This window comes from Microchirus variegatus (genome assembly GCF_963457635.1).
Source record: "Microchirus variegatus genome assembly, chromosome: 1".
Taxonomy (NCBI): domain Eukaryota; kingdom Metazoa; phylum Chordata; class Actinopteri; order Pleuronectiformes; family Soleidae; genus Microchirus; species Microchirus variegatus.
This window is the reverse complement of record NC_139802.1, coordinates 2,904,269-2,927,880: the sequence shown is the minus strand read 5'-3', so window position 1 is coordinate 2,927,880 and position 23,612 is coordinate 2,904,269. Positions and strand designations below refer to the sequence as shown.

Below are 23,612 nucleotides of genomic sequence, written 5' to 3'. Positions count from 1 at the left end.
AAGGAAGGCAGAGGCAGCTACTGTATGTCTCCTGTCATACAGTCAGCATATAAATCAGACTGCACATACTTTATATTCACGCCTGAATTTGAATTTGTTCCAGACTTAGTAGTGATGTCACGGTTGTCATTGATGGCAGATTTCTTATGAGCCTATAAGGGGACGTCCCACTTTCAGCAAAATAATGTCAAATAAACTGTCAAACTCAAAAAAACATTCTGCAGAGTGAATAACAATCTGAGGTGGTGCAAGTGAGAAAATAACGGTCAAGGAACCCAGATATATTCCATGAGTTCAGCCTTCATATACAGCAGCGTTATCTGTGGATAGATGAAGTTTCTTCAGCTCCTCAATCTGCTTGACCAAGAACTGCTTATCACGCACCTCCTGCAAGTCAAAGACCCATCAGTGCATTAGTAAAACTGAATGCATTCATGTATCAGGGACATAAGCCTTCACAGTACACCACAGAGATTATTGCCAACAACGTACCCGCTTTTGCTGCTCTCTGAGCAGAGCAACGCTTTTCCCATAGACAGAAGCTAAGGCTACGAAGTAACACATCCCCACACTGTGAACGAGAAAAGACACGTCACAATAAAGGACCATATAAGATGCGGACAACAGCGACAGAGGGAGGCGACAGAACTCACATGAATATTACAAACAGAGGAGTGAGGAACGCCTGCGAGCCGATGAAGAAGAGAAACTCCTGTGTCGTCTGAGAGAGGCTGTAGAAAGACGCTGGCAACACTGACCACATGCTGGAGTATAAACGGAAGGGACCACAACCAAAGGAGGGATGGATCCTGGGAGCACAGAGGGAGACGCACTCTTAATTCAACGATGTAATAAAACACAAATGGCATATTCATCCAGTTCCTAGAGATGCTGTCACTTCAGTCTTTACTTTCACAACAAATGTATTTGTTCAAAGGAACAACACAGCAGTCAGGACTCACTCAGACAGACTGTATATCATGACGACCAGGGCCAGGCCCCAGCCAAGCAGCAGCACCAAGAGGAAAAACAAGTTGGACTTGGTGGAGCGAAACGTCTTGAGTGCCGGTCGACAATTATAGAAGAGCGTGATCTGAGGAGCACAGCGCCAGTTAACACGTGAGGAATAAAAACCACTGTGTGACATTTTGGTTTGTTTCAATGCAACTTTCAATTAACCTTCTTGAAGTAGAAGAGGAAGACAAACTTGACGGTGTTGATGAGCGGCAGCAGAGGGCAAAACAGAGCTCCGACCCAAACCACGGTCTGACCGTAAACCAGTACCAGCACGTTGGCGGGAACCACAAACTCCTGCCGACCCACCCACTGCGCCAGCTTACTGGACGAGTTGTCCACCACCATCCTGACGCAGACAAAAACACGGCACACGCGAGCAAATAAGAACAGTAGTTTTGTCCCTGCAGCCATTTCACAATTCAATGAATAATACTGCACATTATTGACCTCCTGTTGAGTTTGTCTGTCTGTTGGCAACATGACTCGAAAAGTTACAGACGGATTTGGATGACATTTTCAGATAATGTCCGCAATGGGACCAGGAACAAGTGATCCTGGTCCCATTGCGTGATCTGTAGATGCTATGACCAGAGGCGATTCTAGAGTCTGTAGGGGCCCTATGCAAAAATTCCCAGGGGGCCCTTCCGAGTTCTAAATATATATTTTTTTTAAATGAATGAAATAACATGGAAAAACCTTGTAATTAAAAAGTATGTGAAAATATAAATGTAAAGAACAATAAAATACTGTAAATAGCTTTTAAACAAACTATATAAACTTAGTAATTAAAAAAAACATTACACTGTAAAGAATCCACATTATAAAACAATATAAATATATAGAACAATAAAATACTGTGAATAACTGAAAAAAACATATAAACTGAGTAAAAAAGATATGCATTACACTGTAAATAGTCCTCTTCTTTTCTTGGGCCTGTGCTCTCTGAGTGCTTTTCTCGTCTATTTATGAATTTACTTAGTGTTTATAGTTTTTATTCTTCTATTTTTCTTCCGAAAGGATCACATTTTTGAAGCACTAAATAAACAAAAAACACGGAAATTGGCATGCAAATGAGAACTGGCGCCTTTTTTTTTTTTTTTTTCAAAATTGGCTCAGTACTGCCCCCAAAGGTGAAATCCTGTAAAACAAAGCCTAAAACTAAGTTGCACCAAATTTCACAAAACTTGGCGGAAAAACATGTCACAGACCAAGACGATTATGAAGTCAGCCATTTTGAATATGGCGTCCGTCTGTTTTTGTTCATGTACTGGTTCAGTAATTCTGTTTAATTTAAAACAACAACTTTGTTTGATTTGTTCCTACCTCCGTGGAAACTCCACCAAGGTGAGCACAGCAAAGTGGATGAGGAAGTCAAAGAGTGTGAGCTTGTACATCTCCTGTCCGACACGTGTTTCCCAGCACTAAACCATGAGACAAACGTGTCAAAATTAACCTGTTGCACTATGTTTATGTGCTTTGATTCAAAATGAACTATAATTAACTGTATGTTGTCCAGTGTTATTATTATGTACATTATTTGCTCTACCATTTTTACACAGTAAACACAAATAAGAGCATTTAAAAGCATCTGTCATCATGAGCTACTGAATTTGTACGTAATTCCCCGATAATATAGAAGAAAAACCCATGTCTTTACTTATTAGTTTAGAAACCATGGACATTAAATTACAATAGCAACATAGTAAAAGTAGGGTGTTCATTTCGTAAGATAATGCTCTTATTTCTATTGTTATTCTCAAATAGTAACTCAAATTTCAACAAAATGTGGTAATTATCTTCTACCGTGTTATACCCACCCGTGCTAAGGGTCGTGGGGAAGCTGGTGCGGGGTTCACACTGGACAGATCGCCAGTCCAGATAATTCTCACATTCACACTTCCGTCAATTTAGAGTGTCCAATTTACCTTATCCTTAAATCTGCATGTTTTTGGACTGTGGGAGGAAACCGGAGAACCCAGAGAGAACCCACGCACACACGGGGAGAACATGCAAACTCCATGTAGAAAGAGCCTTGTTCTGACTGGGTCATTTTCAAGCCATTACCTGGATATTGCTTTGGTAATAACATGATATTGCTGTGATAGTATAGTCATTACCAAGCTGAAAATAACAGCAGAGATGAATAATGTTACTATTCAAGTACAAAATGACTGAATATATCAACCATAACCATGTTGTTATTGTAGTAATATCAGTGGTAGTGGTGTTATCTTAATCTGGTGATTCCTTATCTAATGTCTTGACTCCTTTGATTGTGTTTGTGGAAAAGAATAAGAATAATTCATAATATAATTACTGGGTAGTCTCCATGGTTGTAATGACAGAGTTCACAAGCTCTGAGGTTTGTGTCTCCCTCACAGGTGATCTGAATCCACAGAGTGTAGAGGAGAATCGCCAGACTCATCAGACGCAGGAACACGGACCTGGACAAGAAATGATACGATTACTATCTATGATTCTCAAGATTACCTCGACGTTTAGAGAAATATTCACGTTAAAGGTGCCATATGTAAGAATGTGGCCAAAAGCGGTTACTACATTCAAATTCAAAATACGGAGGTCTTTTAGGTTTCGTTTTCTGACGTAACTGGCAACCCGTGGTTGCTCGGCAGCTGAGACTCTACTGACTGCAATGATTGGTAGATGGCGGTAGGTGGCGCCACCTGACGCCAAAACATGATTTCAATACATAAACATGATTTGCAGTCTGCAAAATATTTTTTTAAAGGTCACATATGTTGCACATACATGTTAGTTATGGAGGTCTACTTACATATATTAACTTGTTTTTATGGTCAAAAACCTCCTAGTTGCTGTAAACGAGCCGATAGAAATCCTCTTTTCTGACGGTGTTTTTCTGCTGCGAGATTTCAGAGTGAACTTTCACCCCCAGAAGACAGAGGCTTGTGATTGGCCAATACTATCAAGCACATCCGTTCTCGTAAAGCGCAGCGCCCCCCTCTGGAACGGTGGATGCACTGCTCCTCATTATCAAAACATTGTTTTAACAATGTTTAAAAATAGCTTCTTCACGACTCCTCGCCACAGTCCCTTTTATGACTTTGACCCAGAGTCAGAAGACACTGTCGCTCGTGAAACACCTCCACAGCGGACGTTAATCTTCTTCTGTGGTTCAATGTACGCAACCGGATGTGCCCGGACTAGTGCCCGGAGCAGGACGATCGGTTGTTCAGGAGAACCGCTGCTTACGTAACTATTACGGGATTTTCAGTGATCTCGTTGAGCCCCGAGATTACAATAAAACACAGCGTTCTGTTTGTTTAGAACCTTCAGGGCTTCATAAACAAGGTAATGACGCAGATACACACCAAAAATGCAGCGTTAATAGGAACTTCCGGTCTAGTTCCGATTTAAATAAGTCACTGTTAAATATTAAAATAGATGCAAACACACTGACATTACCAATATACCACAGAAACGCTGATTCAAACCTCAACAGCGCGACTATGACGGTGTTGCTCGGGGGGTATTTCTCTACTAAGGCGATCTGGTCACACAGCAGAGGCACCACAAAATTTCCCGCAGTGATGACAATGGAGGGAAGATACTCAAAAATCAAGCCCAGGATTCCTTCCTCTCCGCTCTTTTGCTGTTTGGGACAAACACGGAAGGTGTTAAAACAGGCCATCCCAGTATCTCCACTCACTCTACCATAACACGAGTTACCTGGCTGAAGATGGTGGCCAGAGCGATGCCGTAGCAGGCTGCGCCGATGAGCCCAAGTGAAAGAATAGCCATTAAAATACGCAGAGAGTACAGGAGGACTTTTTGGCCCACAGTCAGCTCAGCAGCTCGTCTCTTTAACCTCTGCTCCTCCAGATCCACCTGACAGTGAAGGGAGCAGAGCGGCGAGGTCAGGGTTCAACCATGAAAAAGTAGATTTTTTTTTGTGCTATCTAATTTTACTTAAAGTTGCAGTGCTTAAATAGCGGTGATTTTTCGTCGATCATGTTATTATTCTGTCTGTGTTTGGCAGAGGCCCAGCTTGTGAACAGGCAAGGCAGGCAACTGCTTGGGGCTAATAGGGGGCCCCCCGACACTCGGAGCCTGAGGGCTGTTTTTACTGAAATGTGCAGTGACCAGCAGCCTCCCCGTCCCCCTTAAACAACAATGGGCGATTTTCAATGACATCTCAGTAGTAAACCTCCCTAAAGGGGCCCCACCTCACTTTAACCTGTGTGAAGTTATCGTTCTACAAGTTGGAAAATGAAGAGGATTATTTACAGTGTAATGCTTATCTTTTTTACTCAGTTTATATTTGTTTTTTCTCAGTTATTTACAGTATTTTATTCTATATATTTATATTGTTTTATAATGTGGGTTCTTTACAGTGTAATGTATTTTTTTTTTACTAAGTTTATATAGGTTTTTAAAAGCTATTTACAGTATTTTATTGTTCTTTACATTTTATATTTTCACATACTTTTTAATTACAAGGTTTTTCCATGTTATTTCATTCATTTCGGGGGAAAAAAACATATTTTGAACTTGTGCATTTTTCAGTGGTGTGATTATTTATAACATAATGAAGATGAACACAGGCCCATGGTTGGTGTAGGGGTTAGCATTCTTGCCTTTGCAGCAAGAAGACCCGGGTTCCTGGGTTCGAGTCCCGTTTGGAACAACTTCGGAACAAGGGCCTTTCTGCAAGGAGTTTGCATGTTCTCCCTGTGTGTGTGTGGGTTTTCTCTGGGTTCTTCGGCTTCCTCCCACAGTCCAAAAACATGCGATATGGGGATTAGGTGAATTGGTCACTCTAAATTGACCGTAGGTGTGAGTGTGTGAGTGAATGGTTGTTTGTCTCTATATGTGGCCCTGCGATGGACTGGCGAACTGTCCAGGGTGAACCCCGCCTATCGCCCAATGTCAGTTGAGATAGGCACAGCACCCCCCGCGACCCTCTGGTGGAGGATGAAGCGGTAGATAATGGATAGATGGATGGATGAAGATAAACACTGGTTGGAAGGAAGGGCCCCCTGGGAATTTTTGCTTAGGGCCCCTACAGTCTAGAATCGCCTCTGGTGTTTGGTCTTCATGAACAGAAACAAGGTCAGACAGACATGAATGTTTATATAAACACATCCCAGCCCTCCAGCTAAACACCACAGATCCCCTCTGACCTGCAGCTGGTAGTGGATGTTCTTCTGCTTCAGTTTGGTTGCTTGGTCTCCAAGGCAACTGTAGTCCCAGCCAGTGAACACTATCATGCTGTAGCTGCCCACAGCGCTGCCTCCTGTTGCCACAGTAACTCGGAATGCACTCCCCATGCTGTGGACGAGGGAGGGGGATACACTGAAGTCTTGACTCAGACTTTTCCTCGTCATTACTCGTTTATTTCAGCCACTGACCTGATATTTCATGGAGACGGCTCACACACACACACACACACACACACACACACACACACACACACACACACACACACATTCTTGTACTTGCTGCATACTGAGGACCAGCATTTCCACTTTATAAATCAACACAATTACAAATATCTACTTCATGAATGACATCTATAAAGAACTACTGGTTGCAGTACCATAAAATGTTTGCAAGTGGAGCCCCAGAGCAAAAAGGGCTGGAAAACTTGTCAAAATTTCACAAAACGTCATACTATACTATGTCTTCCAAAATTTGTACCCAAAATGTTTGTTCCAAAATAATAAAAAAAAAAAAACAACGTCTTACATACAATGTCGACCAAAAAAACAAAACAAATTTGACCAAAAATTTTTGGTCCAAAATTTTAACCAACAATTTTTGGTCCAAAATTTTAACCAACAATTTTTGGTCCAAAATTTTAACCAACAATTTTTGGTCCAAAATTTGACAAAAACGTCCTGCTATACTAGGTCGTCCAAAATGTAAAAAAAAATTTACCCATAATTTTTGTTCCAAAATTTAAAAAAAAAAAAACACGTCGTACTATACTATGTCGTCCAAAATAACAAAAATAAAAATTTTTACCAAAAATGTTTGGTCCAAAATTTAACAAACACGTCATACTATACTATGTAGTCCAAAATTTAAAAAAAAATTTTACTAACAAACTTTTGGTCCAAAATTTGACAAAAACATCATACTATACTATGTCGTCCAAAATTAAAAAAAAAAAAAGTACCAAAAATGTTTGGTCCAAAATTTTACAAAAACGTCATACTATATACTATGTCGTCCAAAATTTTAAAAGAAAAAATTACCCCAAATTTTTTGTCCAAAATTTTACAAAAACGTTACACTATACTATATTGTCCAAAAGTTTTTTTTTTTCTTTTTACAAATTGAGCATGTTATAGCAACCTAAGGAAGTGATTTCAATGAAAACAAAGTGAGGACCGGCCAAAATGTCCTCACTCTGTAAAAATGACCTCACTTTGTTGGTTAAAAACCCTCACTGGTCCTCAGTATGCCACAAGTACAAGAACACACACACACACACACACGCACACACACACACACACATTCTTGTACTTGCTGCATACTGAGAACCAGCATTTCCACTTTATAAATCAACACAATTACAAATATCTACTTCATGAACGACATCTACAAAGAACTACTGGTTGCAGTACCATGAAATGTCTGCAGGTGGAGCCCCAGAGCAGAAAGGGCTGGAAGAAAATTTAAAAAAAAAATTTGACCAAAGATTTTTGGTCCAAAATTTGACAAAACCATCATTTTATACTATGTCGTCCAAAATTTGAAAAAATCTTTGACAAAAATGTTTTGGTCCAAAATTTTACAAAAAACTCAAACTATACTATGTCATCAAAAAATTTTAAAAAAATTTGACCAAATATTTTTGTTCCAAAATTTGACAAAAACATCATACTATACTATGTCGTTCAAAATTTCCCCAAAAAAATTTGACCCAAAATTTTTGGGTCAAAATTTGAAAAAAAAACGTCATACTATACTATGTCGTTCAAAATTAGAAAAAAAAAATTGACCCAAAATTTTTGGTCCAAAAAAAAAAAAAAAAGTCATACTATACTATGTCGACCAACATTTTTAAAAACATTTGACCCAAAATTTCTGGTCCAAAATTTTTGGTCCAAAATTTGACAAAAACGTCATATGATACTATGTGGTCCAAAATTTGAAAAAATGTTTGACAAAAAAGTTTTGGTCCAAAATTTGACAAAAAAAATTCACCCAAAATTTGACAAAAACGTCATACTATACTATGTCGTCCAAAATTAGATTTTTTTTTTTTTTTACAAATTGAGTATAGCATGTTATAGCAACCTAAGGAAGTGATTTCAATGAAAACAAAGTGAGGACTGGCCAAAATGTCCTCACTTCGTAAAAATGACCTCACTTTGTTGGTTAAAAACCATCATTGGTCCTCAGTATGCCGCAAGTACAAGAACACACACACACACACACACACACACACACACACACACACTGACTGTGGTACTGACCGTGCTAACATACAGATGAGACAAAAGGCAAAGTAGAACGCAGCGGTGCCGAGGTAAGCCAGCGGGATGTTGTAGGAGAAATTCCCGCTCGTGTTGTTGTAGAATCCGTAAAACAGATATGAATATTCCATGAAACCCTGGACAAAGAGGAAAGGATGGTTGCGGTTACACAAACATGGGACTTTCATCAACACAGAGGACACCATATACACCATATCCACAATTGCTTTTATGAAGCATAACGTTTAGTTTTGCTGAATATTGGATATGGACATAGCCTACTGGGATAACATTGATGCATTCATAGACTAAAGGTCTAGTGCAGAGTGAATAGTTAGTCTTAGTGTTCTCCGCCTTAACCCTAGAACACAATTGCCGGGTGGTTTTCACCCGAGCAAATAAATAAATGCAAATAAAGTTTTCATCTTCATAGTTGTTGTTTTTTTTAGAAATGTTTTGTTCCCAAATTCCTAATTTTCCAGTAATTTCGGAGCATTTTTATATGGTTCCCCTCATGATGCTTTTCTCTCATTTTGTTAGACATGACACAGTTTAAAATAAAAGAACACTACTCAAATTTGTCATGTTTTGATATATATTGATGAAAAGTACTTTTTATTGGGTGTATTTATTATCTCGGGTAAAAATCACCCGGTGTATTTGAGCCATAGTGTTCTAGGGTTAAGTGTGAAACCATTTTGGATGATTGAAATCAAATCAAATAAATATACAGTGCACTTCATATAGTCTTTGTTTTAAAGCCTGGGTTGACATTTTACATCACATTATTTATTTTTCTTAGGTTCTTAGAATGATTATCTTTTTTTTATTCGTTAAAGGTGCATTATGTAATAAATCATAAAATCCTCCTAATATGTCACAGAGACTCAGGAATAATGTTCATATAACAAACTGAACTCACCAACAACAACAGTACAGACAAAGTATTTGCATTAAAAAAAATATTTTGCAGACTGCAAATCGTGTTTATGTTTTGAAATCATGTTTTTGCATGTGGCGCCACCTACCGCCGTCTACCAATCATTGCAGTCAGTAGAGTCTCAGCTGTCGAGCAACCACAGGTTGCCAGTTATGTCAGAAAACGAAACCTAAAAGACCTCGGTATTTTGAATTTGAATGTAGTAACCGTTTTTGGTCACATTCTAAAAATAGGACAAGTTAAAAAGAACATTTGACTTTTTCTCAGATGAGATTTGTAACGGTCTTTTATTTAAGTAGAACGAAAGAAAAACCACGTAGGACTATGGAGTCTTATCTATTTATTTTATCTGTCCAAATTTATACCATTTACCTATTTTATATCATTTATTGCTGCCAGTTTATACAGTTTGTGTCCATGTCTTTGTATTTTATGTTTTTAATAAATAGAGTGTACCAACTAAATTTAGTTGTGGAAGCACAATGACAATAAAACCTCCTTATGGTCTTAAGCACATGTACCAGAATGTCAAATAATGAAAGAATAATTTAATGTTGATGCAGTCAATGTGCAGTCAAGTTCTGCACATTTTTGTTTTGTTAAAATCAGCAGATAAAACAAATAAATCAACCTCAACACCTCTCAGTTGTTCTTCACCATTGTCCTCAACACCTTGTTCTATTTGTTCTGTAAATACCACGTGTTTGCAGATTATTTTGACGCTGCAGTGTCTGTCTCACCGTTCCCGAAAGTAAGTCCAGGAAATAGTTGTAGAACACAGTCAAGCCTGGAGGATTCGGGTCATACTTCACGCATTCTGAAACCACTGAACCTGGAAAACACAACAAAAAACAACATTTCATGATATCTGCATGCATTCTCAGATTATAGTATTTCTACATGTTTTGCTGATTAAAGTCCGATGGCAGAGAGCAGAGGCGCAGCTTGTGAACAAACAGGGCGGGCAACTGCTTGGGGCCCCGAGGCTGTTTTTACTGAAATGTGCAGTGACCAGCCGCCTCCCCGTCCCCCTTAAACAACAATGGGCGATTTGCAATGACATCTCAGTAGGAAACCTCCCTAAAGGGGCCCCACCTCACTTTAACCTGTGTGAAAATTGGATGGAAAATTAAGATGATTTTTTACAGTGTAATGCATATCTTTATTTACTCAGTTTATATTTGTTTTATTCAGTTATTTACAGTATTTTATTGTTCTATATATTTATATTGTTTTATAATGTGGGTTCTTTACAGTGTAGTGTATTTTTTTTTAACTAAGTTTATATAGTTTTTTTAAAGGCTATTTACAGTATTTTATTGTGCTTTACATTTATATTTTCACATACTTTGTAATTACAAGGTTTTTCCATGTTATTTCATTCATTTTGAAAAAAAAATATTTTGAACTCATACATTTTTCGTTGGTGTCAGATTAATTATAACATAATGTTGATGAACACTGGTTGGAAGGAAGGGCCCCCTGGGCATTTTTGCTTAGGGCCCCTACAGACTCTAGAATCGCCTCTGCAGAGAGTCAATGATGAAAAAAAACGTTTCCTTTTAAATTCTATGTAATGTCTACTAACATTTTCTGCAGATGAAAACCAATCACCTGTGAGTATTTATTTTATTCATGAGCGGAATGCCACGACTGCTACCACAGCAGCGTCTGAGGCTCTTGCCTAGAAACAGCTGCGTAAACCTGTGACGAAGCAGGACTGTGCAAAAAACATCAGACTGGAATAATAAACACGTTCAGTGGCAGCACCGTGTGCCGCCGTTTGAGAAGCTTGAACAAACGATTACCGTTGTAACTGCTGCTGCTGGAGCCGACTGATCTGAGTATGATGCTGGGGATGAGGACAAACCCGGCGATCAGTAAGGAGGAAAGAAAATTGAGCACCACCAAGAATCGCAGGAACAGAAAGTAAGAGTGGACGCCACCTCCAAAATTCCCTATAAAAGATGAAAAAAAAAACATAAGCTTTAGCTCAAAATACAGACATACTGTACAACAGCATTTCCCTGTTTGCTTTGACCACATCTACTTCTATTTGAATGTATAATTAATACCTCCGATCTGTTGCAAAGACTTCCTCCACAGTACGAAAAAGTAGAGAAATTCTCTGCTGTTGTTTTGGAGTTTGCGCAGAGATTTGTTCTGTCTCCATTTCCAAGACTTCCCGCTGGAAACCACAGGCACCTGCATTTCCTGCACCTGCCTGGAATCAACACACGTTTAAAACTCCGAACAACTCTTCAGTATCTAGATTTTAAATCATTGGTAATAGAAACTCTAGAAACTAGAGACTATGTTATGTATATTATGAATTTATTAATTACTTAACCTCAGTCTTAAAGTACCTTAAAGGAATACTTGAGTAAAAGTACAAGTATCTTACCAGAAAATTACACTTTATAAGATTACTTAAGTAAAAGTCTTAACGTTTATGACATTTACTGTACTTTAGTCTAATCTAAAATGTACTTAAAGGTGCCATATGTAAGAATGTGGCCAAAAACAGTTACTACATTCAAATTCAAAATACCGAGGTCTTTTAGGTTTCGTTTTTTGACGTAACTGGCAACCCGTGGTTGCTCGGCAGCTGAGACTCTACTGACTGCAATGATTGGTAGACGGCAGTAGGTGGCGCCACATGCCAAAACATGATTTCAAAACATAAACATGATTTGCAGTCTGCAAAAGATTTTTTTTAATGCAAATATTTTGTCTGTACTGTTGTTGTTGGTGAGTTCAGTTTGTTATATGAACATTATTCCTGAGTCTCTGTGACATATTAGGAGGATTTTATGGCCAGTTGCTTTAGATTTATTACATAATGCACCTTTAAGTTTTAGAAGTAAAAGAATTTTAAAAAAAAATGAGCAGTTATGATTGAGCCATTGTAGCTCAGTGGTAGCTCAAGTTGTCTTATAACTGGAAAGTTGTGGGTACAAATCCTGGCTCTGTGTCCTTGAGCAAGACACTTAACCACATGTTGCAGTGTGTTAATGTGTGAATGACAAAACTGTAGTTGTAAAGCAGCTCATCAAGAACAGAAAAGCTCTATATAAATACAGACCATAATACCAACTCTCATTCCTCTGATTTTATTTAGTACTAACGCGTAACTAAGATAGTTAGAGGAAATGTAGTGGAGTAAAAGTAAAAGTTGCTTGAAATATAAATAACAAAGTAAGTACATATACATGTTCTGAACTTGTAAAAAAGTATTTGTACTTACATTACAACACTGCTTAACAGTTTGGGAACAAAAGTATATCCAAGTATACCAAAACATTTCGACTGAGACTGTGTGTGTGAGCAGTTGAGTTCATACCTCACAGCTCTTTTCAGAGTCATAGGCAGAGGTTTGCCCCTGAGGTCCCGGCTCTCTTCAGTGTCCTCGTCTTCATCTTCCTCTTCGGAGGTCGACCTCCAGTTGAACTGTGGGTAATTCTGATTTGACGCTTGAGACGAAACCCCTCGTGACCTCAGCGACGGCTGCTCACCAGGGAAACCAAACTGTGAGACTGTGAGAAAAACAGTCGGGGGAAATGGTGAAGCTGTTGTATCACGACATTAAAAAACACGGTACAATAACAACTTTGGAATAGTATGGTTATCATTTTTGTAATGGGGCAATATTACGGTTAGGACATCTTAGTTCTAAGACCATTTCCAGCCAGAAAAACAATGGTAGTAGTGTGGTATTAGAAGATAATATTACAGTAATATCATGTTATTTCTAAAGTAATATCCAGGCAATAGCTTGGTACTATTTCTTAAAAATAGGATTTTACTAAATTATGACTATATACCTTTGCCATAATATGGTAAGAGTATATAGTAACAATATTATTGTCACAACAACTGTAAGTACATTGTCACCTGCTTCACAGTAACACAAGATATTCAGTTAGCTCATGGTTTAAAACAGAAGAATAGAAAAGAATATGCATACGTTAAAAGACACACCTTCATTAGAGCTTGGATTCTGTGGATCACTGGTCATTTCTGTGCCGCAGTTCCCACAAAATTTAGCCTGAAAAACTCCTCGGTCACCACATAAAGACCAATGCTTTTCCGGTAATGAACGCAAAAATCAGCCCGTCGTGAGGAAACGCAGCACATTCAGGAATCATTACTCTGTCTGTGAGTTTTTTTGTTTTTTTTTTTCAAACGGACTTTACTCCCTTTGTAATTGACCGCACAGGTACTTCCTTGTTGGCTTAACCCATTATTTCCAGGGAGACCGTCGCACAACTCCTTTTATAATGAGCTCGGTCTCGTTGTAAACTGGTTAAACTGAAGTTAAAATGTGTTACCGATGGAAACAAAGACACATCTGTGAGGCTAATGACAAACTGATCATCTGCACTGTTGAATACATGCATGAAAAACATACAGTAAATATGAGCAGACTTGTATAATATGATGACACACCATTGTGAGGGAAATAAACAGGTGTGATTGTGGCCACTACAGCTGCAGAGTTAATGTTTGACAACAGATACAAAGAAAATGTATAGAAAACCTTTCATAAGGTTATAGAATTACTTGAATTTCACAGAATAATTAATAATAAAGGAAAGACAAGGTAATGACATTGGTGGTGAAAATGCTGTCCAGTGGAGTTTATAAAGGCTAAGACAAATGACAGAACAGACAAAAGGGCAGAAAAATAAATAGCCCGTTGACGTGTTTCACAACCACCACCACCAACGCTGTTAATGTAATAAATAGAGAACCATTTATGCAAGGGAAGACTGAGGATATGTGGCAAAACAATACATGCAGTTTAAATGATCTCCATTACAAGAAAACACATAAGAAGAAAATAACTGACAGTAATATGTTATTATTTCACTCAAAATGTACAGAAACATTATCTCAGTCTGACACAGAAGTGACATGAAGCCTCCTTGGTGTATTTTCCAGCTGAAAACTGAATATTTCACTTCAACATGCGCATTGTAACACTACTAGTTCTTTAACCATCAAATTGATTTGCCTCTTCTTTGGATTATACTGGGGGGGGTAAAGAAATCGTGCTGTTACTGTCACCGTCCTTTAATAATAACATGACATTAGATTCTGGTCCCGGCCCTGAATGGTCCATGATGGCAGTGCAGATATTTTGGCAGTAAACAAGACGTATGTTATTTTTTTCAAATGATAACAGAGATGTCAGCGTAGCGTGTTCCTGATAATGAGCTGAGTTTTTTGTGCGGCAGTTAACGGCAGAACACAAAAAGTAAGGATGAAGTCGACGGCAATAACCTTGTATTTTCATAAAATGCACACACGCTGTGGCATGACTGAGCACTGTTGGAATGTTATGTTTGTTGTAGAATTAAGGATCATAAAGAGCACATGGGATTACAGATACAGGATCATTTTGAAGGTTGCACATGCCTTTAAAATGTACAGTGTGTAGGATTTTGCATTATGTTGCAGCTGAATCTCTCTCACTTCTGCCTTCCCTTCTATAAGCTGTAAAGTTTGCCTGCTGTACACATGATGGCCTCTGCAGTGAAGAGCTGCTCCTGTTCTAAATATAAAGGGCTCATTCTGTGTTAATGAAAACTATTGCACATGCAAAAAAAAAAAACACCTACATTTTACACACTGGTCCTTTAAAGTGGCATCTTTGCATGTCAGTGACCTCATTTTGTCCCAACACAGAGGCCAGTGCTCACAATACAAAAGTAACATTATGCACCAACATCCGTGTTCCCTGTACTTTACATGAAATATCTCCTGCGGCAGTTAAAGCAACATTTACAACATTGTGACACTGTTTGCCTCACTGTATTTACAATGACTCTTGGTGGACGTGTGTGTGTGTGTGTGTGTGTGTGTGTTTGTGTTGAAATAAGCCCTCATGTCCAAAAAGGTTTCCAGCCATTTCTTTTCTGTACGTTCACTCAGTCTGTTTTTTTCTCATGCACCTTTTCAATCTCTGACTCCTTTTTCACCTCCTTGTCGCCTCTCTTCCCTTCCCTTTTCCCTCCCTTCAGCACCTTGCCCACTATTATACAACCCACGGCGATGACTTGTATGACAAAGTAGATGGACGACCAGTAGTGGATGGTGTCGGACGCCCTCAGCAGCACGAAGCCCATGCACATGTAGTCATAGGCCCTCATCTTCAAAAACCAGTGAACCCAGTCAAAGATGTTCTGCCCACGAGGGCCCAGTTTGGTTCGGACAGATGCCTCCATTGCAGTCTCAGCTGCGATGCACAGGGGGATGGTGAGGAAGGAGAGGTAGTAGCCAGCGTGGAGTCCATGCCAGTAGGCGCTGATGATCATAGTCCAGCCGGCCCTGGAGTCACGGACAAAAAGGAGAGATGATTACAGGGGCTAAAGGTAAGTTTAGTCAGGTAAGTGTGGCTGGAAATAAACAGCCTCATCACTATGATTACACTCGAGTGAGAATCTGAGACTCACAGTTTAACAGAGCTAAGGCCATAGTCTGACTAAGACAGACAATCGGACAAATTACAGAGCCTTAGTATACATGCGGAGGAGAGTATAGCCCAATTTATACTTCTGCGTAAAGTGCTCTGCGTAGGTTACGCAGAGACTTTGCGTCGACGCAGAGCCTGTCGAAGAGCCTCTGCGTCGTCGCGGACTGCACGAAATATTTTTTAAGTGTCCGTCACTCCGTCAAGGGACAACGGAGACGGCAAGAGCTGCGATTGGTCCTCAGGACAGGCCGAGCGAAGCTGCTCTGTGCCGGCTCACAGTGAGCACCGAGCGTCCACAGACGCGGAGCTGATCACCGCCGATAACGCCGCTGCCAAACTATAAATACGTCATATCTTAACACACACACAGCACATGTTTAGACTCTAAATGGCCAATTTCTCGCCTCAAATTATCTTAAAACTGCGTTCCAACAACAGTCTTTCTCTCTCTTTCTTTCTCGGACGCCATTGCTCACTGTAGCCTGAAGCAGAACAACCTTGCGCAGCGACCCCTACTGATCAGGCGAGAAATTGCAGCACATGTCCGCCACCACGACGCAGAAGTATAAAGGCTCGAGGCATCTCCGTGGTGACGCAGACGGATAACGCATACGCAGTCGGAGAAGTATAATGTGTCCTTAAATCTGACTCCGCCTCTGTAGGTAGTGCTGTATGTCTCTATAAGCTAGTGCGTATTGAAAAAGTTTCCTGTTAACCTTTACGTCACAGAAAAACACACAGTGAACGGCGAGATGGATTGTGCTTTGGTTTTGTAAATATTTCGTATCCGCTCTTCACGTTAATGTGATACAAATGGTTGATGTGTTGTTTCGAAGAAAGACACCGCCGCTGTATGATTTCCGGCAACGCCAAGAACAGGGTATGTGCAGGAATCCTGAAGTTAATTTTAATGCCTTTCTAAAACTGTTTCAAGACCTTCTCAAAAAATGTTAAGACCGTATCGCCACTTTAAGCTCTAATCATCTATAGAGCACAATTTTGGATATTTTTTTGCACCAGCAGGAAGGTGTTCGCCGTCGCAAGATGCGTAACACCATGTGTACCCACGCAGCACTGAGCTGATCTTGCAGGGCGAGCATGCCTGTGCGTCGTTGTTTTTAACAAACGCAGTGAGGAAAATGAATACATTCATGCATACTTTGTGCAGTCAAACTCTATGGACAAAATTGAATACCTCATGAAATCACAATTAAGACTTTTTAATACTTTTTAAGGGCCTTAATTTTCCCCAAATTAATTGATCAACTTTTAATACTTTTTAAGACCCAGAGGACACCCTGAAGAAGCCAAGTCCGCCTCCAGTCCAACTAAGAGTATAGATGCAGGAGTAATCGGACCATGAATTGCATCATCCAGGTATGTTAGTCCGACTAAGACTAGCTCAATCTTAATCAGACTAACTTGTTTACAAGACATGTAAACAACAAAACTCAATGATTGTGTTAGACTGACTAAAACTGGACTTTTAACATGCATGTAAACACACTGAGTGACAGAGGAAAGACCACTATTTTACAACTATAAGCAACATTCTAGTTACTTATGTTCAGCCTAGGATAAGGGTATGGAGAGCATTTTAAATGGATTTTCCTACTTCATAATGTGACAGTGTATTTTTGCTACACTGCCTAAAATACCAATAAAGAGGAAGGGAGCGAGATCTACTTATGATTTTAGATAAAAAACAAAGGAACATATTTTCTTTAAGTTTGAAACATTTCTCCTCACTGCACAAATGCCATGCAGACATTCTGATATGCTTACATTCTTTAAATTGTGGCACATCATGGATATAAGCCTGTTATATAAGCACCGCCTGCTGTAAACCTTAAGCCTCACCTGAGAGCGTAGGCTTTGAAGGGGGCGTTGGGGTAGATGTAGTGATGCAGCCACCACTGCACCGTCATGTTCCAGTAACGCATGCCGTGTCGGACCTTCACACAGAAGTCAGTGTTGTAGCAGTCGATGTTCTGGATGGTTTTAAAGTCATATTCCTCTTCAGCAGTGGGATCAGAACTGACCAAGAGGGAAGTGATTCAGAAAATGTGAAAATGAACAGATAAGAAAAGTTAATGCATGTAAATACAGCCTCACTTAGTTTACAGGTACATGTTGTTTCTGTGGTGCTGTACCTGTAGTTGACGGTGGGTCCTTCCCCGGGTTTGGACAAGGCCTTTTCTGGATAACAGCCCAGACCTGCACTGATACAACCAGCCTCAGCTCCACACCACGCGGCGTAGAAGCGCATCCGGAACACAAAGAACACCGCTACCATGTAGAAGAACCTGGTGATTAAAAGAGAAATGGAGAGAAAGAAGCACATTATTCATGCTCACAACTGGGTCCTCCACAAAGTGCACTACAGGTAACTTTTCTGCGTAAAGAATGTTTGTTTTAATTTACTTTATGAAAAAGTTGCCATTGTACAATATGATTAACGGGTGGTTTCACATTTTATGTGAAAATAAGTCACGTTCCATTACAGAATCTTGACAAGATTTTGACGTCAAAATTTTGGCTATCTGTTGTTGTGGGAATGAGACATGTATCTCAGATTCACTGTCTGAAGATCACATAACACATTTATCTCTAGAAATCAGTAAAAAACGGTATATTGTTCTGGGGAAGTGGTCCTTAAAATGCCTTTGAATTTAGATTTAGTTAATGTGAGCATTCTAATTGTTATCCAGCAGTCTGTAAGATTAAAATGTCCTCCTACAAATAATTAAAAAGGTCAATTTTAGCAGGACAAATGTTTACTGAGTTTTACATTTCCCTCACGTCAAAGTCACCGTTTCAAATCCCGACCCCGCGACCCTCACGAGGAAAATATAGTGGCTCTTGGTAGATAATGATTATAGAGTTTATTAGAGGAGAAATGCATTGTCTCAATACCTGAAAAAAAAGTTTTCATCCAGGAACTCGTCTGTGCGAACGTAAGCCAGAGGAAACACAGCGTTGACAGTCAGGAAGAGAGCGCCGTAGACTGGAACCAGCTTCAGACGCTGCAGACACGGTGCTAAGCCGGGCAGAGCCTGCGGACTTGGCTGCTTCAGCCAGTCAGCGTATGTTTGGAAGCGAAAGAAGGGACCTTCATTGGGACGGACCAATAAGATAGAGGAATGAGGGCAGTGTTGAGAAGACAGTGATTCACACAACAAAGGACAACCGTGACAATGCAAGACACATAGAGGGAACAGTGGAGGGCGGTGTGGTTCAAAAGAAGAGAAAAACAAAAAGAGAGTAGAAGTGTATGAAAACTTACAGCAACTTATAAATAAATCTGAAGACAATATGGACTCACACAATAGTGGACAAGAAGCGTAGAGCGAGACAAAGAGAGACAACAGTTAAGATTCATGCACAGGCAAATGGACTTCAACAACGGCTCATACGAACGCATCATGTTTCAAATTCACTGAGTGAAGACATCTCCACTTACCAGTCATTATACCAACATAACAGTAGCTGTAGGACAGAATATCGTAGAACGACGGTTCCTCAGACAGACCACCAATGACTGGAGACTTGGCAAAGGAGCTCACTTCCTTTTTCTTCTCCGTGTGGAAACTGTTCACCTCGTTGGCTAGACTCACCATCTGAGATGGAGGAGAAAAAAAAACAGGAGGACTTATAAAAACGTCAGCAGTGACAGGTGCGGTGTTTCCCTGGTCGTGCGCTCCCAGTGAACGCGCTGTGTGAGCGTGGGTGTCTCCACCTTGAGAGTAAGAAGTAGCTGGATGGCGTTGGCGAAAGGTGTTGGCGCCGGAAGATCGACCCAGGTGACCAGCCGGAAGAAGAGGAGGTAGAGAAAAGTCCATGTGAGACTCAGCGCTGGGGCTCGTCTGGTAGACAGAGACAAAAGTTATGAGCTACTTTATAGGTCCTGCTTTTTGCTGTGTCATTTGTTAAATGATTAAAATTATCTTAAAGGTGCATTATGTAATAAATCTAAAGCAACTGGCCATAAAATCCTCCTAATATGTCACAGAGACTCAGGAATAATGTTCATATAACAAACTGAACTCACCAACAACAACAGCACAGCCAAAATATTTGCGTAAAAAAAATATTTTGCAGACTGCAAATTTCATGCTTATGTTTTGAAATCATGTTTTGGCATGTGGCGCCACCTACCGCCGTCTACCAATCATTGCAGTCAGTATAGTCTCAGCTGCCGAGCAACCACGAAACCTAAAAGACCTCGGTATTTTGAATTTGAATGTAGTAACTGTTTTTGGCCACATTCTTACATATGGCACCTTTGAATTTTTTTAGGCTGTTCTATTCCATTTAGACAATTTAACAGCCTACAACCCATGTTGTCTTTCTGTTTAATAGATTCATTTGCTACATACTACAACTGAAACATTTGATGAATAATTAATTGGTGTTAAATGTACAAAATGAAGGTCCAATAGTCAAAAATGCCAAAACAAGGAATTGTTGTTTTCCTTGTCACAAGTTATGATACATTATTATCTGTAGAGATTATAAAAGCAAAACCAAATACAAGGGATGTTTTTCATAGACTGTATAGATGCAAACAGCTGACCTTTTAATCAATACTAAGATTAACTCTAAATGCTACACCCTAACTTTTGTACAATCGGTGCATTTCATGCATGTTTGCCTTGTCATCACTCACCGCCAGCTGCTCTTTATAATAATCCATGTTCCAATCACCGTCACCAGAGAGTGGAGTGTGTGTATGTGACAGGTCGCGATAGTGATGGAGAGGCCCAGAAGAAGACCTGCCCCCTGCTTCACAGGTGGACCTGAATTTAAGAAAAAAAAATACAATTTAACTACATATAATATGTCATAAAACACAGGGAACACTCCAAGATATGTGCTATAAACTCTGAAAAGTGTCCTGTCCTGCGTCCATTAAAATAGAAGCAGATTAAAAGATTGTTGAGGGAAGTCTGATGTGTATTTGGGTTGGTTAAAACGTACACTGGCTCTACTTTAAACATATATATCATATATGGTTTAGTAGTCACATTTCTCATCATCTGTATGTGACCACCAATAAATCCTTGTCAACATCTTCCATCAAACAATGTTTGTAACTTCATCCTTCAGGAAAACATACACTATGTGGACAAAAGTATTTGGATGCCTGATCATTAAACCAACAGAGGATTTGTGCCCATTAACTCTCTAGAGCATTCATGAGGTCAGGCTGATGTTGGACGAGAAAGCCTGGATCATCTTGGTGGGGTTGAGGTCAGGTCAGTCAAGTTATTCCACACCAAACATGTCTTTCTAATTCCTTGCTTTGGGCACTGGAGCACAGACGTGGTGGAATAGAAAAGGGCATTCCTCAAACCACAAAGTTGGAAGCATAGCATTATCCAAAATGTCTTGGTATGCTGAAGCACTAAGATAAGATTGTCCTTCTTTTGAGATAAGGTGCCCAAAGCCTGATTGAATCACCTGAATTCAATACTCAACATGTGCGACCAAATACTTTTGCCCATATGGTGTAGATAGCAGTGTACTGAGAAGAAGTGAATATTGTCAAAAAAGAAAGAAAATGAATGGTAGTATTACAAATGTCTTTATCTCAGCTTGACCATAACACTCACTGAGGTGGCGGAAGAGGAATCCAGCAGGAATGGAGGCGGCGAGAATTCCCAGGTACACCAGCTCGTCAGGAGACATGGCTCTGCTAACACGGACACACACAACAGCCCCAATGTCTAATATGGAAAAAACATGCAAATATGACAGAGGCAACACAAGGAAACACACAGACAAAACAACACATTCTGTATTTATATTGAAAACATAATATAATAAAACAAGTATTAAATACCAGTAGCGTACATATTAAATATAAAGATATTCCGAGGGTATTTTTGTTCTAGTTCTTCTAAAACTGTGTAGTAGGGATTAAACTTGTTTTTCTTTTTAATTAAAGGATGTATTTTGGTGAACTTATAATACAGGGCTATTCAACTAACATTTCCAGGGGACCAGCTTTTCGGAAAGCTGTCCAGACAGTGGGCCGGTCAACCCCTGTACTACTATTTTGTGTTGCATGTACAGTAAACGAATACAAATAGATACAAAATGTTTTCAATTATTTAGCACTTATGTATTGAAATTGCTGCTAGTTTTGTGGTAAAAACTAGTTAAGTAAAACCACTAACATTCAGGTACAATACAATTTGCGTATAGTGCAAAAGTTCACGGTTACAGTACCAAAAACATTTGGGTATAACAGTCACAACTGGCTCTTACAAAATTAGAGGTAACAATATAAACAACATTCAGGTGCAATGGCCACAAAAGGCTATTATTGCAGAAATATAAGTAAGTTGCTGCAGTTGGCTATTAGTGCAAAGAATAAAAGTTACAGTACCAACAAGACACAGGTCCCACTACAGTTGGCTCATAGTGCAAAATATTCTGGTCCATACATAGGCTGCATACAATTACAGCTGTACTAGTATTTGCCAGAAAGGGACGCAAAGTATCACAAAGTGCCAGAAATATGCATTATTTTTTATCTTAAAAAGCGTTTTAATAATACATTCATTATTTTTGGGTTAATGGGCCACGGGTCGGTCCATATTGCTTGAAGGGCCTGATCTGGCCCCCGGGCCTTAGGTTGAATAGCCTAGACCAGATTGTACATAAGAGATCAAGCAAAATGTGTTTGCATATGGCCAATGATAGTCGTTAGCAATCAGGGCAACAAATGGCCAATACGTTTAACCAGATAAATAAAACGCAGAACTCAAATAAACAGTTTGTGCGTCTCTTTGTGAAATATTACATACAAGAGACAACTTACAAAGTAGTTTACGGTCAAGGTGCCAGGACTCAAAAATCGCTTCGTGAAGTAGAAATGTTTACCTTTAAGAAATAATGCTAAAGTGTTACAGTTAAAGAGAAAGGTCGCATTAACACTTTTGTTGAGAAGGGGAAGTGACAAGAGCTAAATAGAAAAAGCCGTGCTTGAGTAAAACGTTGCAATATACCATGCAGAAATATAGAGGTAATGTCAACGGAAGTGTTAAATTACATAACTGAACGTACACGGAGACATTCCTGTCAACGATGTTAGTGAAAGCGTGAGCCAATGAAATGCGAAATATCGTGAAGAACATATTACAAATGAAAAACATTTGTATATTGAATTCACAACCACATTTTAATAGGTAGTTCATTTACGTGGTTCGTAGATGTGAAATACAAAGGCAGCAAACACACATTACTCAACACGTGTGAACATGTTGGTTTAGCAAACATTAGCATAGGAGGCTCGGTTAGCCTCACTCACGACAGCATATCTTACAACATACCTTATAAACTTAAGTCAAATTCGCTTTGTCTATTAAGTGTATGTATAAATTAGGTTTCTGCTTTTGAAAAGACCAACTCGACCACATACTGGATTGACAGACGCGGTATCCTTCGTACGCTGGCTAGCTATTTAGTACACAGTCCGTGCTAACAGCTGACTCATTGCTATGTAACCTTCAGTTGCATTAACAAAGACGAGGTGAAAGTTTTCATTACTTACACTGTAAAGTTCGAGATTCAAATAACCGAGTGCGGCCACCAGCAGAATAGTCCCATCAGTCTACCACTGCAATCACTTCCTGGTGAAAGACGACGTCACGGCTGGGATCACTCCAACTACGGGGGTGTGGACTCTACCATTATGAAA

The 23,612-nt window shown here is 39.5% G+C and overlaps 2 protein-coding genes across 2 annotated transcripts; both read right to left on the bottom strand.

The window, feature by feature from the left end:
* Positions 1–294: 294 nt before the first annotated feature.
* tmc4 (transmembrane channel-like 4) lies at positions 295–13,444 on the bottom strand (the record flags this gene model as incomplete). The annotated part of the gene is made up of 16 exons (XM_083895112.1): positions 295–387; positions 493–571; positions 654–809; positions 963–1,093; positions 1,180–1,363; positions 2,344–2,441; positions 3,338–3,464; positions 4,494–4,651; positions 4,729–4,887; positions 6,183–6,330; positions 8,487–8,623; positions 10,167–10,252; positions 11,235–11,384; positions 11,502–11,650; positions 12,770–12,962; positions 13,408–13,444. The coding sequence occupies 16 exons, from the start codon at positions 13,442–13,444 to the stop codon at positions 295–297; spliced, it is 2,085 nt and encodes a 694-aa protein (XP_083751238.1).
* A 1,915-nt stretch (positions 13,445–15,359) lies between these two features.
* mboat7 (membrane bound O-acyltransferase domain containing 7) lies at positions 15,360–23,529 on the bottom strand (the record flags this gene model as incomplete). Its single annotated transcript, XM_083895067.1, has 9 exons — positions 23,466–23,529; positions 21,520–21,633; positions 20,574–20,703; positions 19,644–19,770; positions 19,368–19,524; positions 18,821–19,016; positions 18,058–18,210; positions 17,765–17,941; positions 15,360–15,759 (listed from the first exon to the last, which is right to left on the bottom strand). The coding sequence occupies exons 2-9, from the start codon at positions 21,593–21,595 to the stop codon at positions 15,360–15,362; spliced, it is 1,416 nt and encodes a 471-aa protein (XP_083751193.1). The 5' UTR covers positions 21,596–21,633; positions 23,466–23,529.
* Positions 23,530–23,612: the final 83 nt, after the last annotated feature.